At 36.0% G+C, this 16,770-nt stretch overlaps 1 protein-coding gene across 1 annotated transcript in view; it reads left to right on the top strand.

Moving 5' to 3' along the window:
• Window positions 1-16,770, top strand: part of KLHL20 (kelch like family member 20) — a 71,613-nt gene that overhangs the window by 9,961 nt on the left and 44,882 nt on the right. The window contains exon 3 of the mRNA XM_045452875.1: window positions 8,094-8,667. Coding sequence (XP_045308831.1) covers window positions 8,094-8,667 — 574 coding nt within the window. The remainder of the gene's footprint in view (window positions 1-8,093; window positions 8,668-16,770) is intronic.

Genomic DNA, 16,770 nt, shown 5'->3' with positions numbered 1-16,770 from the left:
CCTTAAATCTTAAAATACATATAGATTAATCTTGTAAATTAAGTTAATAAAAATGTTATTTGAGTTCAGTTTCTTTTTTGTGTATATTTGTAATGTCATTTGTTCAATATTGGAATAAAAAGCCACAGATTGAAAAAGCAAATAATTTGAGATCTTCTTGTTTTTCTAGATGAATTTTTACTTGGACAATAAAGCTTGCCGCCCTAAGATTTAATTAAAACCTTTCTTAGGGTTCTGTCCTGGGGAGCAGATCACACCTCAGTTTACCATCCCACCCCCAACTCTTTAGAGTATTTATTTCATCAGACTCCAAACAAAGAAGTTGTGAATATAGATGTGACAAGGTGTGAACACAGTCTATTTCTAGGACCCTTATAACTTCCTTTCAAAAGGTGCCCAGAAAAATGTACCAAAAAACTCGCTTTTCTGCCAGTAGAATCCCGTGGTTGTAATAAGAATAATGGAGGACGTGCGCTCAGAATTTTAAAAGTACACATTTACAAAAACAAATAGCATAACCATAGGAAAAATAACTTAGTGTATAGAATTAAATATGGCTTGGGGCGCCTGGGTGGCTCAGTCGGTTGGGCATCCGACTTGGGCTCAGGTCATGATCTCGCGGTCCGTGAGTTCGAGCCCCACGTCAGGCTCTGTGCTGACAGTGCAGAGCCTGGAGCCTGTTTCAGATTCTGTGTCTCCCTCTCTCTCTGACCTTCCCCCATTCATGCTCTGTCTCTCTCTGTCTCAAAAATAAATAAACGTTAAAAAAAATTAAAAAAAAAAAGAATTAAATATGGCTTCTAGAATTAAGTTGCTAGAATTAAATACAGCTTCTCAGAACATTTAAAATGAGGTACTCCTTAAAGTGTCAGCCTACCGGTAATCCCTGTTGTCATTGCTTCTCATTCTCCTAAAAGGGCAGTGTGGTCTAGCCATGTGGCAATATGCTTGCTTTTTTTTCCCTTCTAAGAATGACAACCACATAAATCAGATTACCAGAGTCATTTCTGTTTCAAACACTCAATCCAGTTGCCTAAGATAGTTTGGAATTGTAAGGCACTGACTTCAAAGTCAGAGGACCTACATTCAGACAAATCCCAACACTGTCACTCTTTGTGAGGTAAGTGTAATTATCCCTATGTTACAAATAATTATCTTGAGGATCAAGAAGTTAAGCAATTTGCCCAAGATTATACCTAATAAGTAATGGAGGTAAGGTTTGAACCTGGCTACAAGCTTGCCTGGCTACAAACCTGGTTTTGAGAGAATGAGACAAGAGTTCAGAGGGTATAATTTATTTTGGCAGAAAGAAAAGTTGAATTCATTTAACAACAATTTAGTGAACACTAGACCCCGGTATTGGGATATAGCAGTGAGCAAAAGAAAACAAGGGCCTTGTTCTCATTGATCTTATATTCTAATTAGGCAATAAAGCCAATATAGTATGTCAGGAGGGAATATATTTATGAAGAAAATTAAAGGGTATAGAGTGGTAGAAATAAGAGATACTATTTCATATAAGGTGTGTTGGGGAGAAGGAATTTCCTCTGCCCTTCGAGGTCCTTCAAGCTGGACTTAGAATCAAATTAACAATGAGACAATGAGGAAATCAAATTCAATAGCATCTGTAGAGGGAATCCACACAGACATGGAAATCCCAAAGATAGGCAACATGATGCTTATGTGAGCTAAGGCAAGTTAAGTCCTTATTGGACTGAGGGTACAAAGGGGAGAAAGACCATTAGAAGGGAAAGATGTTTGGAAAACAAAGGTATCCTATTCTGCAGATTAGTTTCTTAGATAAAGAGAAATCTCTGTCAATAGCTGTCTTCCTGGTAAAGCAGGCAGTTGAAGGGGAGGTGAAGAGCTTTTTCTGAATCTGCTGGGTTTGGATTGCTTTTATTTACATATATATATATGTAAATATATAAAATATATTTTTTTAAGTTTATTTACTAAAAGAGAACAGGGGTGGGGCAGAGAGAGAGAGGGAGACAGAGAATCAATCCCAAGTAGGCTCCACACTGCCAGCACAGAGCCCGATGTGGGTCTTGAACTCATGAACTGAGATCATGACCTGAGCTGAAACCAAGAGTCAGATCCTTAAGCGACTGAGCCACCCAGGTGACCCAGGATTGCTTTTAACTCAATGTTCATGCCAAAGTGTCCCATCTTTAGATGGCCTGCCCTTGGCCCCTACAGTTGTGTGATAAGTTGGCATTTGAGCAGAGATCTGAAAGAAATGACAGAGTGAGCTTCATAAATATTTGGGGGAAGAAACTTTCAGGAAGAAGGAATAAGAGTCTGAAGCAAGAGAAGTCTTGGTATGTCCCAGAAAATATCAAGGTAAGTCTGTGTGACTAGAGAACAATGGGCAAGAGGAAAGCAATAGGAGATGAATTCAGAGAGCGAGCCAGGGGAAGAGTCATGTCGAAGCTGGTAAACCTTATATTCTTTGTTTTTGACTGAATATTTAAAGCATTTTAAGCAGAGGAGTGGTGTAATCTGACTTTTCTAAACGATCAGTTAGGTTCTTTAGAGAAGAGAATATAAATTGGCAAAGGTGGAAGCAAGAAGACTATTTATGAGACTATTACAATATTAAAAAAGGGTGAGAATAGCCTGAATTAGGGTGGGGCTGGTGAAGATGTAGAGAAATAGTTGGAATCTAGATATTATTTGGAGCTAGAATGACAGGATTTGCTGATGGATTGGGTTTGAGGGTGTGTGGAAGGGAAGAGGCCCAAGATTTTTGGCCTGAGAAACTGGAAGAGTGAAATTGCTTTTTATTAATCTGGGGAAGGCTAGAAGAGAGACAAGGAGGAAGGTAGAGAATCAAGGAATCAGTTTTAGATATATCATTGAGATATTTTCACTTGTGTGATACAAGACATTCATATGGATCCAAATTCAGAATTTATTCAGACAGAAGATAAGGCCCTTTTAGCCATTCACATATGGATGATGGGAACCATGAGGTTAGACGAGGTCCCCCTAAGAATGTGTATAGAGAGCAGGGAGGACAGACCTTTGGAGAATGACCTCATTTAAGGGAATTCTTAGCAAGTTTGCAAACCAGACCACTGATAAAAGTATAGAAACTACCTGTTATTTTTTTTTAAATATAATTTGTTGTCAAATTGGCTAACATGTAGTGTGTACAGTGTGCTCTTGGTTTTGGGGGTAGATTCCCAGGGTTCATCACCTACCTACAACACCCAGTGCTCATAGAAATTACCCATTATTAAAAGTCAGAATCTGTACTCATACAATAATTAACAGCACAGGTTTTTTTTTTTTTTCTTGCTATGGTATACTTTTAAATGAAAAGACAGAGATGTGGAAATTAGCTTCCTTATTGTATGTAGGTGAAATAAAAAATTGTTTATATCTAAGTTCAACAATACTGTCTTTATGTACATCATTATGGTTACAACAAAAATGTTTTCATTTCAACATGCAATGTCAATATTAAAATAGGAATTTTTGAATTTATCTTGTCTTTAATGTTGGCTCTTTTTAAAAGAAGCTTGATTGCACCACTGTTAACCGTGTGATTTATTCTTTCAGCATCTACCATGTACAAGGCATCATTAAGCATTGTGATTAAAAGCTTCCTTGATTATTTACATGGTGGCAAAAATTATCCTTTAACTGCTCAGCTTTTTTCAGTCTGTAAATTACCAAGCATAAATGGTGCTGTTTCTACCAGATGTCAGGAATTATGAACAGTTTGTGTTCTAGAATACAGAATCACCTGTGGGCTAAGGCCAAGCACAGAAAGCTTGAATTTATAAGTACTTTGGAAAACAGGTTCCTGTTGGAGAAAGGAAAAACTATGTTCTTTGTTTTCAGGTTGTGCCTTTGTAATGTAAATGTAGTTTCTTCTTCCCAAAATGTCCTTTTCTAGTCTCTCCTTCCCAGGGGACCCTCTCAACACAGGTGTTTTATTATACCGTAGTTCCTGTCCATGCTACAGCTTTAGGGGTAGTAAACTGATAACTGTCCCCTGAAGGCCAGATGTTAGACTCTCTCAATATAGATGATTAAGTCTGTGAGACTCACATGAGGGTGACCTAAAACTCAGAGTCACCTATGCCTCCTTTTAAATAACATGATATCTCTGGAAGAATTATTCATGAGAAGACTGCTTAGTGAGTGTAGAATCAGAAACAAATATAATGATCTGGACCATGGGTATGGGATATTTCACCTAAGTTCCAGAATAACCCAATGTAATATTCCTACTTCACAACAAAAATACATCCCCTTGAAGTAACCTTGTAGCTTATGCCAATCAGATCTAGGATCTTCCCAGTATAAACAAATACTATACCGATTTTTGCCTTTCTGACCACAATTTGTATCCTGATTGCCCTTTCTCTGGTTATTCATGTATCCCCTCTTCTAGATAGATTCCCTGATTGCCTCTTTATATTCCTTTGATTTTTTTCTCACTTCAAACAAACTGCTTTGTAAATTATATGCAATTAGTAAATATGTGTTAAAAGAATAATTACCAACTTAGAGGAGCATAGATTTTTTCATGCTGGTAGATACAGTGTAATAATTATGAAAATCTGAATATCTTCATTATAATTATTTGTCAATTTAAGTTTGTGGCATTTACCTAGGAAGTTAACACCTCAATTTCTACATATGAAATATGAACATAAGGTATAAACTTGCTTCTCTTATATATTACCTGGAATCACTTTTTAAAAGGTAATAACCTTTGACTATTTTAGAAATGTTTAGAGATAATTCTGAAAATTTCTTAGACCATCCCAGGTTTTTTTAAGCTGGAAAAGGAAAGACTTAGGTTCAATTTTGTTATGCTATTTTCCTTAAGCCTGACATTCATTTTTGTGGTCCTTTTACCAAGTTACTTGACTCTTCTGATAGTCCACTGGTGAAGTTCTTCATGATGACTAGACCAAAATAATCTGCGTTTAACTGTAGCTTTCTGGGCTTTAAAAAGTTGTACAGAAATTTGGATATCCATAAGGAAAAAAACTGAAAATCTTACTTTGAATTGTTAAATAATTCTACATCTCCCTTCTTTCCCTAACCCAGCGTTCACATCAGTCACGTTATTAAATGTTCACAGTGCCCCAGGAGATAGTTGTAGTTTATCCTAGAGTATCAGGAGACCTGTGCTACTCAAAGAAAGCTTCATGATTTTAAAGAAGTCACCTAACCAAATCAGTTCCTTCATCTGTTAAAGGAGGGTATTATGCTAGATGATCTGATGATGCATTCTATTTCAAATCTCAATCTCCATTCTTCAAGCTAGGTAACAAATTATGACAAGCAAGCAAGGTTGCTTTTCATATTTAAAGGTTTCTGGATGGGGCGCCTAGGTGGCTCAGTCTGTTGAGCGACCTACTTCAGCTCGGGTCACGATCTCACGGTTTGTGAGTTCAAGCCCCATGTCAGGCTCTGTACTGACAGCTCAGAGCCTGGGGCCTGCTTCAGATTCTGTGTCTCCCTCCTCTCTGCCCCTCCCCCACTCATGCTCTGTCTCTCTCTGTCTCAGAAATAAATAAACACCTAAAAAAAAGTATTTAAAGATTTCTGGAGAACATTAACATGTAAAATTTATTAACACACATATACCCTGATCCTATGATGTTGTGTGTATCAAATTTGAAAAATTTACAGAGCTGTCACCCTCTTTTTTTCCAGATCCCTTTTTAAAGGAAAATAATTATTACAGCCTCTCAAGAGGGTGTCCTTTAGCACAGTTAGGGTAACACATACTTACATATACAGGAAATGCCCAACTTACAGACTTCCAAAGTCTGCGTGTAAGAGTAGCTTCCCGAGCTCCAGCCATCATCCCACTCAAAAGCCACCAAACACAACAGCAACAACAAACCCTTAATCAGTCCCAAAACGAGAAATGTTCTTTTCCTTCTCCTTGAACCTCTTGGCCTTTGTGTCTTCAGACTTCAAAATTCAGGTCAGAACTCTGTGTCAGTGGCTTTTAAATTTATTGCTATAACATAGAGCTTACAAAGGGACCCAATTATATGGATATATATGAATCTGTGTGTATACAACACACAGTTGAAACAGTGAACTAAAGGGAATATATGCCAATATTTTTTCTTATGTTTCATTTTTTCAGTGCTGCTTATGACACACTGAGTTTATTTTACAACTAAACCTAGCCCCCATTTACAGCACTCTTGCTACAGAAGTATATAAGCCTCCAAATACCTAACATAAAATTAAATGTTGGGAAAAGTATTCATTTGTAAAGTGAGGAATGTCTATTTATGGACCTATATATTTCTTTTGTAACCATAATAAACCTTCCTTGCTTCTGACTGATTTGGTGGGAACAGTTGGAAATATATGGTATTTTTAAACAAATAAGGCTTATTGTCAGATTTAATATCTCTGTCCCCAAATTAGTCTAACAAAATCTTTGTACAGAAGCTCCTAAGAATCCTACTAAAAAACTATTTCACCTGCCATCTTCTTTCCCACTTGAATGTTCATAAACTATGAAGAAAAGATTTCTAAGTAAAGGTAAACTTCAATCCAGACTTGCTGGATTACTATTAATTCAAAATTTATTTAAATATTGATTGAAGCATATCAACTCAGACTTGATTTCTAATATGGATAAGCATAATGACCTCATTGGAAAGGAACGTAATAATTCTGTTACTACAATAGCTGCAATTTAAAATGTAGCAAGCCCTGAACTGGAAGCTTTTATGTGCATTATCTCCTTTAATCTTTGCCAATATAGGATAGATGCCCATTTTACAGCTGAAGAAATTGAGGATTACAGAGGATAAGTAACTTGCCCAGTAATTGTCAGTACTAGCATTTCAACCCAGGCCCATCTTTTCTACAGTGTATGAAACTTTATGCTGCTGGTACAGAGTAGCCATAGTACCCAACCCTCAGAGTGGTTAGACTTGAAGGGAAAAAGAAAATCTTAATTTAAGATATGGTAAAATATTTTTGAGACATCTATGGTTGAACTTATACAAGGGGGGGGGGGGGAATTTTAACTCATTTCTCCCTGTGAATGGCTTCTAAAATATTTGGTTTGATTCTTTCCCTTTCTAGGAACAAACTAATGTGATTAACTACATAGTTATTTACTATATTTCCTCACTTATAAGTCATATGGTTCGTTTAATAACTTCTTAGTAGTGTAAATGTTGCATTAAACGTATGCAAAGCTTTTATTAGCTGACAGTCTAGCATGTATTTGTCCATATAATTTGTCCATACCTCAGTTTTCTTTAATGTTACAAAGTTCTATCTAAGCTTTCCTCTCATTCACAGACAAAAGAACGTCTGGCCACCAGTAATTATCTGTAGCATCCTGTTAACACTAGTTTTTGTAACCGGTGCTTAGGATTTTATTTTTTTTTTTTAGTTTTTTTTTTTTTTTTAGTTTAGTTTTAGTTTGTTTTTTACTTAGAGCCATTGTGATCGCCTGTATAAACTGTGAAAACTATGCATATTAGAATAAAGGAAACACAGTACTACATATAAAGTTAATTTTAGGGGCCCTGGCCTCCCTTTTTGTTCTTTTCATGCAGCATGAGCTATATTTTATAACTTTGGCTGAACTTGAGAGAAGTCTAAAATATTGCCATTATAATGAGATATAAACATTTCTGTGTTGTAGAAAAAGAAATATCAACATTTTGGTTAAACCAGATTAAGGAATTAAAGTCCATAGGTCTGTTTTGTGCAGAAAGAATAATTTACAAATGTTTTTCATAAATTGTTATTGATGTATTACAGGTAGTTTGTAAAAGATGTGGCCTAAGACATTCTAGTCTGAGTACTTCTGAGTTGGAAAAGGAATTGTCCTTTATTTTATGGGAGTGCATAGTGAAAGTACTCTGATTTGGCATTAATGCTGTTTTTCAGAAGACTTTAAGGAAGTTTATGAGTTCCCGTGTTCTTAGAATGGAAGCCCTTTGGGGACTTAGTTCTCCCTTTTGATTACCTGCAGGTTTCTTTATCTCTTTACTTATGAACACTTTATGGCGAAAGTGAGTTTCTAATAATATTGCCATCATCTCTTCTCCCTCCTTCCCCCATTCCTGTAGGTGTACCAACATTCGACCAGGAGAGACTGGAATGGATGTAACAAGCCGCTGCACCCTTGGAGACCCCAATAAACTGCCAGAAGGGGTTCCCCAACCCGCCCGCATGCCCTATATTTCAGACAAGCACCCTCGACAAACCTTGGAAGTGATTAACCTTCTGAGAAAGCATCGGGAGCTATGCGATGTGGTGCTAGTTGTGGGCGCTAAGAAGATATATGCCCATCGAGTCATTTTGTCAGCCTGCAGTCCCTACTTCCGAGCTATGTTTACAGGAGAATTGGCAGAAAGCCGTCAGACGGAAGTAGTGATCCGAGACATAGATGAGAGGGCTATGGAACTACTGATTGACTTTGCGTATACCTCCCAGATAACTGTGGAAGAGGGCAATGTTCAGACCCTTCTGCCAGCTGCTTGCCTCCTCCAGTTGGCAGAAATACAGGAAGCCTGCTGTGAATTCTTAAAGAGACAATTAGATCCTTCTAATTGCCTGGGCATTCGGGCTTTTGCTGACACACATTCATGTCGTGAGTTGCTAAGGATAGCAGACAAGTTCACTCAACATAACTTTCAAGAGGTGAGTTATACTTGGTGGTTTGAATGCATTCATAATGTATTTGTCAGGAGAGCAATATGAGTTCACGTTCTGCTAACTAACATGTACCTGTTTGGGTATTTACTGTGGATTCTAACTTATAATATCAAAGAAATAAGTTATTATCAATTCTCAGCCTGGTTTTTATTTAAAGGCCAATTTTATGTTCTGTCAGCAAAAGTTAAAGTTTAGGGATTTGATTCTCCCTAGCCATATTCATAAACTAGTTTATAAGTCAGAAAACAGTTCATTGATTCATTAATAAACTGTATTCAGTTTATTAATTCATTAATAAAGATAATGATGAGATATGGTAGTGAACAAGATGCCCAGAGTGTTCTCATGGAGGTTATAATCTAGCAGAGAGGATAGCCATTAATGCATAATCACACAAATAATTAATTATAATTAATAGGTACTACAAAGAAGAAGCCTATACTATTAAAATCTGATTTAGCAGTATATTACAGACAGATTTAACTTTGGTTCTGGAACAGATCAAGCCAAATTCTGAGACATGAAAAAGCATAACTAGATTGAGAAACTGAAAGAAACCCAGTGAGACCCAGAGAGCAAAAGGGAAGACATTACATAACGATTTTACAGAAAGACCAGAGCCCGTTCACACTGGAGTTAATAGACCATGTTAAGAATTTGAAATTTAATCTTAAGAGCAACAGAAAACAATTAAAGGGCTTTAAGCAAAGCCCTTTTACACTTTAATATCAGTCACTCTTCTCTCCACCAGGATAACCTCCTATGGATCAAAGATTTCATTTCATACAACATGAAACCATGAAAATATTAGAAGATGACATGGAGCTATTCCTTTTTAATCTTGAAATGAGAAAGGCCTTTCTAATTGACTAATCCAGAAGGCATAGAAGAAAATATTGATAGATTTGGCTACATAAAAATAAAAAATTTTTGCATGGTAGAACAAAATAACAGTAGCCAGACAAAAGTTAAAGACAAAGCAGGGAGTGCCTGGTTGGCTCAGTCAGTAGCATTGCGACTCTGGATATCAGGGTTGTGAATTCGAGCCTCACAATTAGTTAAAAATAAAATCCTTTAAAAAAGGCGGGGGTGCCTGGGTGGTTCAGTCGGTTAAACATCCGACTTCAGGTCACGATCTCACAGTCCGTGAGTTTGAGCCCCACCTTGGTCTCTGTGCTGACAGTTCACAGCCTGGAGCCTGCTTCCAATTCTGTGTCTCCCTCTCTCACTACCCCTCCCCCACTCATGCTCTGTCTCTCTCTCTCTCTCTCTCTCTCAAAATTAAACATAAAAAAAAAAAAAAAAAAAAGACAGGGACATCTTAGTGGCTCAGTGGGTTGAACATCCGACTTTGGCTCAGGTCATGATCTCGTGGTTCATGGGTTCAAGCCCTGCATCAGGCTCACTGCTGTCAGCACAGAGCCCACTTTGGATCCTTTGTCCCCCACTTCTCTCTGCCTCTCCCCTACTCGTGCTCCCTCAAAAATAAGTTCAAAAAACATTTTTTAAAAAAACAGTGCAAACTGTTTTGCAGCTATCACAGTAAATATCCTATCACAGTAAATACTCTAATATAGCAAGAGATCCTGTTGTTCAATAACCTAGACCAATGATCTAACCAAAAAATGGGCAGTAAACAAATTCAGATTGCTCTTAAACATATGAAAATCTGTTGCAGCTTTTTCAGAATAACTGAAACACAAAACTATACCAAAGTACTATTTTTTGTTTCTCAGATTACAAAATTGTAATCTATCACATTTCAGATATCCAAAAGTTTGATTCCTTCCCCTGTTGACAAGGCCATGGAGACAAGGCAGTAGAGCTGCATTCCCAGTGTGAACATAAATCGATACAACCTTCTTGAAAGAAAATTAGGCAGTATATTTCAAAATTACACGCTTTTGCACCCTGTTTGACTCAGCAGAGAATTTGTACTACAAATGTACTGGAGAAGGGAGCAATTTGAGGAGATAATATCATGGGTTTCATTTTACATATATTCAGTGTGAGACACCCGTGAGATGTCTAAATAGAGATACTGAGCCGGGCCACTGTTTAGGAGTCTGTATCTTAGAAAAGAGGTTAGACTGAGATTAAAATTTAGAAGTCATCAACACAATAATTCATAGCAATTAAACTACGGTGGCTTAATCCTTTTCAGGCAGGATTTAACTCAGAAACCATAAAAGATTGGTAAATTTGATTGCATAAAAATTGAGAATTTTTGTTCTTTATAACAACAATAACAACAATAACACCATAAACTAAGTCAAAAAATTAGCGTCAAACTCATACATGGGGCATACATGACAGAAAGAAAATTTTTTCCATAAAAGTCATACAAATTCAGTGAGAAAAAACATGAAAAACACAATAGAAAAATAGGTAAAGTGTATGAATAAGCAATGTATGAAAGGAGATATTCAAATGTAAATAAACATATGAAAGCTTAGTCACCCTTACACATAATTAAAGAAATATACATCACAATAATATACCAGTATTCAAACTGTCAGTTTGGAAAAATAATTTTTAACTTCATTGAAAAAAATTCAAATTTATAAGAAATTATAAGAAAAAACTTTCATATACCTCTTACCCAGGTTACCAGTTGTTAACATTTTGCTACGTTTGCTTTACCATTCTCTGCTTGTTATATCGAACATTTTTCTCTGAACAATTTGAGAGTATATGCATATATCACACTCCTTTACTCTTGAACACTTCAGTGTGTATTTCCTAAGACCAAGGGCATTTTTTTCTTTTAACATAGAATTCTCTTAGGACAATTCATTCATTGGGGCACCTAGGTGGCTCAGTTGGTTAAGCATCTGATTTGGTTGGCTCAGGTCATGATCTCGTGGTTTGTGAGTTTGAGCCCCACATCTGGCTCTGTGTTGACAGCTCAGAGCCTGGAGCCTGCTTTGGATTCTGTGTTTCCCTTTCTCTCTGCCCCTTGCCTTCTCTCTCTCTCACTCTCTCTCTCTCTCTCTCTCTCAAAAATAAGCACACATTAAAAGTTTTTAAAGACAATTCATTCATCAAATTGATGAAATTTTACATTAATAAAAACTTTATTTAACCCATAGTCTCCATTCCAGTTTCACCAACTGTCCCCATATTGTTCTTTGTAACAATTTTTTTTTCCAGTCCAATTTCCAGAGCAGATGATTGCTCTGCATTTAGTTGTCATGTCTTCTGAGTTCTTGATGATCTGGAGTAGTTCTCTCCACCTTTAAGAGTATAGGCCAATTAATGTAAAACGTCCCTCAGTCTGAGTTTGTTTGATGTATCCTCATGGTAGATTCAGTATTGACAGGAATACTACATAAATGATACTTTGTCATTCTCAGTGCATCACAGGAAGTAATGGTATCTATTTGTCCCATTACTGATTGTGTTAACTTCAACCACTTGGTTAAGTGGAGTCCCCTAAGTTTCTTTCCTATTGTTACTATTTTTCGTTTTGTAGTTAGTAAAAACTTTTACAGAGAGATACTTCAAATCCATGTAAATATTCTTTTCCTTATCAAACTTTCACTCATTTTCACTCATATACATTGATCATTTCTGCCCAAATCAATTATTACTATGATGGCTGTAAATGGTGATTTGAAAAAACCACTCCACTTTTCTATCAACATTCTGCTATAAGGAAGAATTTTCCCTGTTCTGAATGATTGATTAGCATCATGGACTCACTAGACTCTTATTCTAGTTAACGGATTATAGTCCTTTGTTACCATTTATTATTTTGATGCTTGATAGTCTGATTTATCCTTCCTGTGCTTATTTTTGCAAAATTAAGCAGACATATGCATTTTTTTTTAATTTCCATTTCTTTCCGACACAAAAGGTAGCATTCTGTATATTCTTTGTTGCCTTTGCCTTCTACTTAATTTATTCTGGAATTCGTTCCATATCAGTTCACAGTTCTCTCTCCACAGCGGCGTTGTTCTCCTTGTGTGTACCACAAAGTTGCTCAATCAATTTCCTGTTTGAGCATTTGCATAGTGTTCAGTGTTTTGCCATTACAGATAATGCTGCAATGAATAGACTTGTGTATGAATATTTCAGTGTTGTTGAAGGTTTATCTTCAGGATAAATTCCTAGAAATCAGACTGCAGGGCTGAAGGTTGACTGCATGTGTAATTTTGTTAAATATCGCCACATTCCCCTCTATGAGGATGAACCATTCTGACCGTAATATATGCCATAATAATATGAGGGTGAATATTTCCTCATAGCGTCACTAACAGAATATATTGTCAACGTTTTGAATTTTTGCCAGTCTAATAGATGGGAAGTGGAATCTCAGAGTGTTTCAGTTTGCATTTCTCTTAAGTAGAGTATCTTTCATATCTGTCATGTTTATGAATTATTTATTATCTTTTGCCCATTTTTCTATTAGATTTTTAAACCTTTTTTCTATTCAGTGTTTTAAAGTTCTCTCTGCATTAACAGTGATAGCCTTCTCTCTGTGCTACAAGTTACAAACTCTTTTTTCCCAGTTTACATTTGCCTTTCAACTCTACTTATGGTAATTTTTGGTCATGGAACGTTTTTTTTTTTTTTAAATATTATCAAATACATAAATCTTTTACTTTATTGCATCTGGGTTTTGAGGCAAAATTTGAAAGGCTTTTCCTACACTTAGGTTACAGAGGAATTCACCCATATTTTTTCTAGTATGTGTATGATCTGAGTTTATCTTGTGTAGGATGTGGAATATGGACTTACTATTATCTTTTTCTAAATATTTAGTCCCAATACCATTTATTTAAAAATCTTTTTGAAACAGTGATTCGAGGGGCGCCTGGGTGGCACAGTCGGTTTGGCGTCCGACTTCAGCCAGGTCACGATCTCGCGGTCCGTGAGTTCGAGCCCCGCGTCAGGCTCTGGGCTAATGGCTCAGAGCCTGAAGCCTGTTTCCGATTCTGTGTCTCCCTCTCTCTCTGCCCCTCCCCCGTTCATGCTCTGTCTCTCTCTGTCCCAAAAATAAATAAACGTTGAAAAAAAATTTTTTTTTTTAAAAAGAAACAGTGATTTGAGATAAGATCTTTATTATACACTGAATTTCTGTGTGTGCTTGGTTCTAGACCTTCTATTATAGGCCATTTAGCAGCCCCATGCTATTTCCTGCAATGTTTTAATTATTGAGGCTTTGTAGTATATTTTGATACACAGTAGGGCTAATACCACTACCGTATAACTCTCTCTTTCAGTGTTTTCCTAACTTTCTTGCATGTTTATTTTTCGAAATGAGTTTAGTATCACCTTTTCCAGCTTTGAGAAGAAAACTTGGTATATTTATTGGCATCACATTAATTTACAAGTTAACTTAAGAAGAATAATTATTTTTATGATGTTGAGTTCTATTCAAAAATGAGAGATGCCTTTCTGTTTCTTCAGTTCTGTTTTTTTATCTCTCAGGAATGTTTTATAGTTTTCTTCATTTAAGTTTTCTACATTTCTTAAGTTATTCTAAATGTATTTTTTGTTGCTATTAAAGTTTTTTTCCCTTTACTATAGCTTCTAACCAACTACCATTAATGTATATGAAAGCTACTTTACTGGATTTTTTTATTCTTTGAGTTATTTACACTGATTCTTTAGAGTTTTCTGAACATCCTGTCATGTCATCTGCATATCAACAGTTTTATTTCTTCTTCTCCAGTTGTTAATGACTTTTTTTTTCTCCAGTTGTTTGGCTTAATACTTCTAGTAAAATGTTAAATGGTAATGGAAATATTGGACATACTTTGTTTCTGGCATTAGTAGGAATGACTTTAGTGTTTTCCCATTAATGAATATACTGGTTTTAGGATTGAAGTGTGAATATTTTATCATATTAAGGAAGTATTCACGTACTTCCTATTTTCTTGGATATTTTTTTATAAGGAATGGTATTGAATTTTGTCAAAGGTTTTGTCAGTATTTATGGAGATAATCATATGAATTTTCTCCTTAAACCCATTATTATGAATTCTTTTAAATGAAGTCCTAAAATTAAAGCATCTTTGTGTTTTTAGTACACACATTTTGGTCATGGTGGACTGTTAATGTGAGTTGGAATCTATTCACTAATATTTTAGACAATGTCTTTGTGTTGATATTAATAAGTGTTACTAATCTTTAATTTTCTTATACTATCTTTTTCATGAGAAGTTGTGCTAGTTTTATTTTCTTATTTTTATTTTTTCTTTATTTTTTTAAAATTTTTTAAGTTTATTTTTAAGAGAGAGAGAGAGAGAGTGGGGCAGGGGGACAGAGGGTCTGAAGCAGGCTCTGTGCTGACAGCAGAGAGCCCAACGTGGGGCTCAAAGTCAGAAACTATGAGATCATGACCCGCGCCGAAGGCAGATGCTTAACCAACTGAGGCACCCAGCACCCCTATTTTTATTTTTTTAATGTTCGTTTGCTTTTGAGAGACAGAGAGTGCAAGTGGGAAGGGATAGAGAGAGAGAACTCAAACTCACAGAACATGAGATCATGACCTGAGCTGAATGAAGTCTGATGCTTAACTGTCTGAGCCACCCAGGCGCTCCTTCTTGTGCTATCTTTATCAGGTTAGATATACATGTTATACTTAATGAAAATGAGTTAGAAGTTTTCTTTCATGTCCAGTGCTTTGAAACAATTTGTACAACATTGGGACTATGTCCTCCCTGCAAGTTTGGTAGAATTTCTCTGTGAAACTGTCTAGGTGTGGTGCTTTTTTGTGAAGTAGTTTATTGATCATTTTCTCCGTTCCATGAAATTTCCTCTTTATACTAGGTTCAATTTTGGTAGACTATGTTTCCGTACAAAATTATCAATTTTATCTAGGTTTTCAAATTTATTTATATAGAGGTGTACAAATTTCTTTTAATTTTTAAATTTCTTCATCAATGGTTATTTACCCCTTGATATTTTGTATTTTGTATATGTGTACTTTCAATGTTTCTTTCCTTGAAAAAGGTAGCTAGTGGTATGTCTATTTTGTTCATGTTTTCCCAAAGAATCAATATTTTGACTCATTAATTAAATCTGTAATTTTGTGTCTATTTCATTAATGTTAGTTCTACTTTTGTTACTTCCTTCCTTGTGTTCTCTTTTGGCTTGCTGTATTCTTTTTCTAGCTATTTGATTGAGAATTTGATTCATTTTCATTCTTTTACCTTAGGTACTCTGAGTGTTTAAAGCCATAGTTTTTCTCTGATCACTGTTTTTTTTTTGTTTTTTTTTTTAATTTTTTTTTTCAACGTTTATTTATTTTGGGGACAGAGAGAGACAGAGCATGAACGGGGGAGGGGCAGAGAGAGAGGGAGACACAGAATCGGAAACAGGCTCCAGGCTCTGAGCCATCAGCCCAGAGCCCGACGCGGGGCTCGAACTCACGGACCGCGAGATCGTGACCTGGCTGAAGTCGGACACTTAACCGACTGTGCCACCCAGGCGCCCCTCTGATCACTGTTTTAAATACATTTAATAGATTCTTATCTTTACTGCTCGTTTTATTGTTGTTTCAAGTAATTCTGTTTACATTTTTCTTTTTCTTTTTTTTAAACACTTAGTTTTGAGACACACAGAATCTAAAGCAGGATCCAGGCTCAGAGCTGTCAGCACAGAGCCTGACTCAGAGCTCGAACTCACAAACTGTGAGATCATGACCTGAGCCAAAGTCAGCCGCTTAACCGGCTAAGCCACCCAGGCGCCCCTGCATTTTTCTTTACCAAGAACTATTAATAGAAAATTTTTAAATTTTTAGGTGTTTTTTTTTTTTAATTTATAATTTTAGTGCATGGCAGTCAATGTTATTTTTAGTAGTTCTACTTCATGAAATTTACTGACTTTTTTAGTCCCACATTATCAGTTTTTCTGACTATTCCATATGTGCATGAAAATAAGGTATGTTTTCTAGTCTCATTCTTATAGTATTTAATATATATGCATAAAGTCTACCTTATTGATTATGTTGCTTAGCTCTTTTATATTACTGTGTCCACAGACCTGTGTGTTAAAGTCTTCTATTATTAGTGTGTTCTATTTCTCTTTGCATCATCTGTAGTTTATATAGGTGGGTGCGGTGTTGCTTAATGCATA

Source organism: Leopardus geoffroyi, chromosome C3 (assembly GCF_018350155.1).
Source record: "Leopardus geoffroyi isolate Oge1 chromosome C3, O.geoffroyi_Oge1_pat1.0, whole genome shotgun sequence".
NCBI lineage: Eukaryota > Metazoa > Chordata > Mammalia > Carnivora > Felidae > Leopardus > Leopardus geoffroyi.
This window is presented reverse-complemented; position numbering and strand designations above follow the sequence as displayed.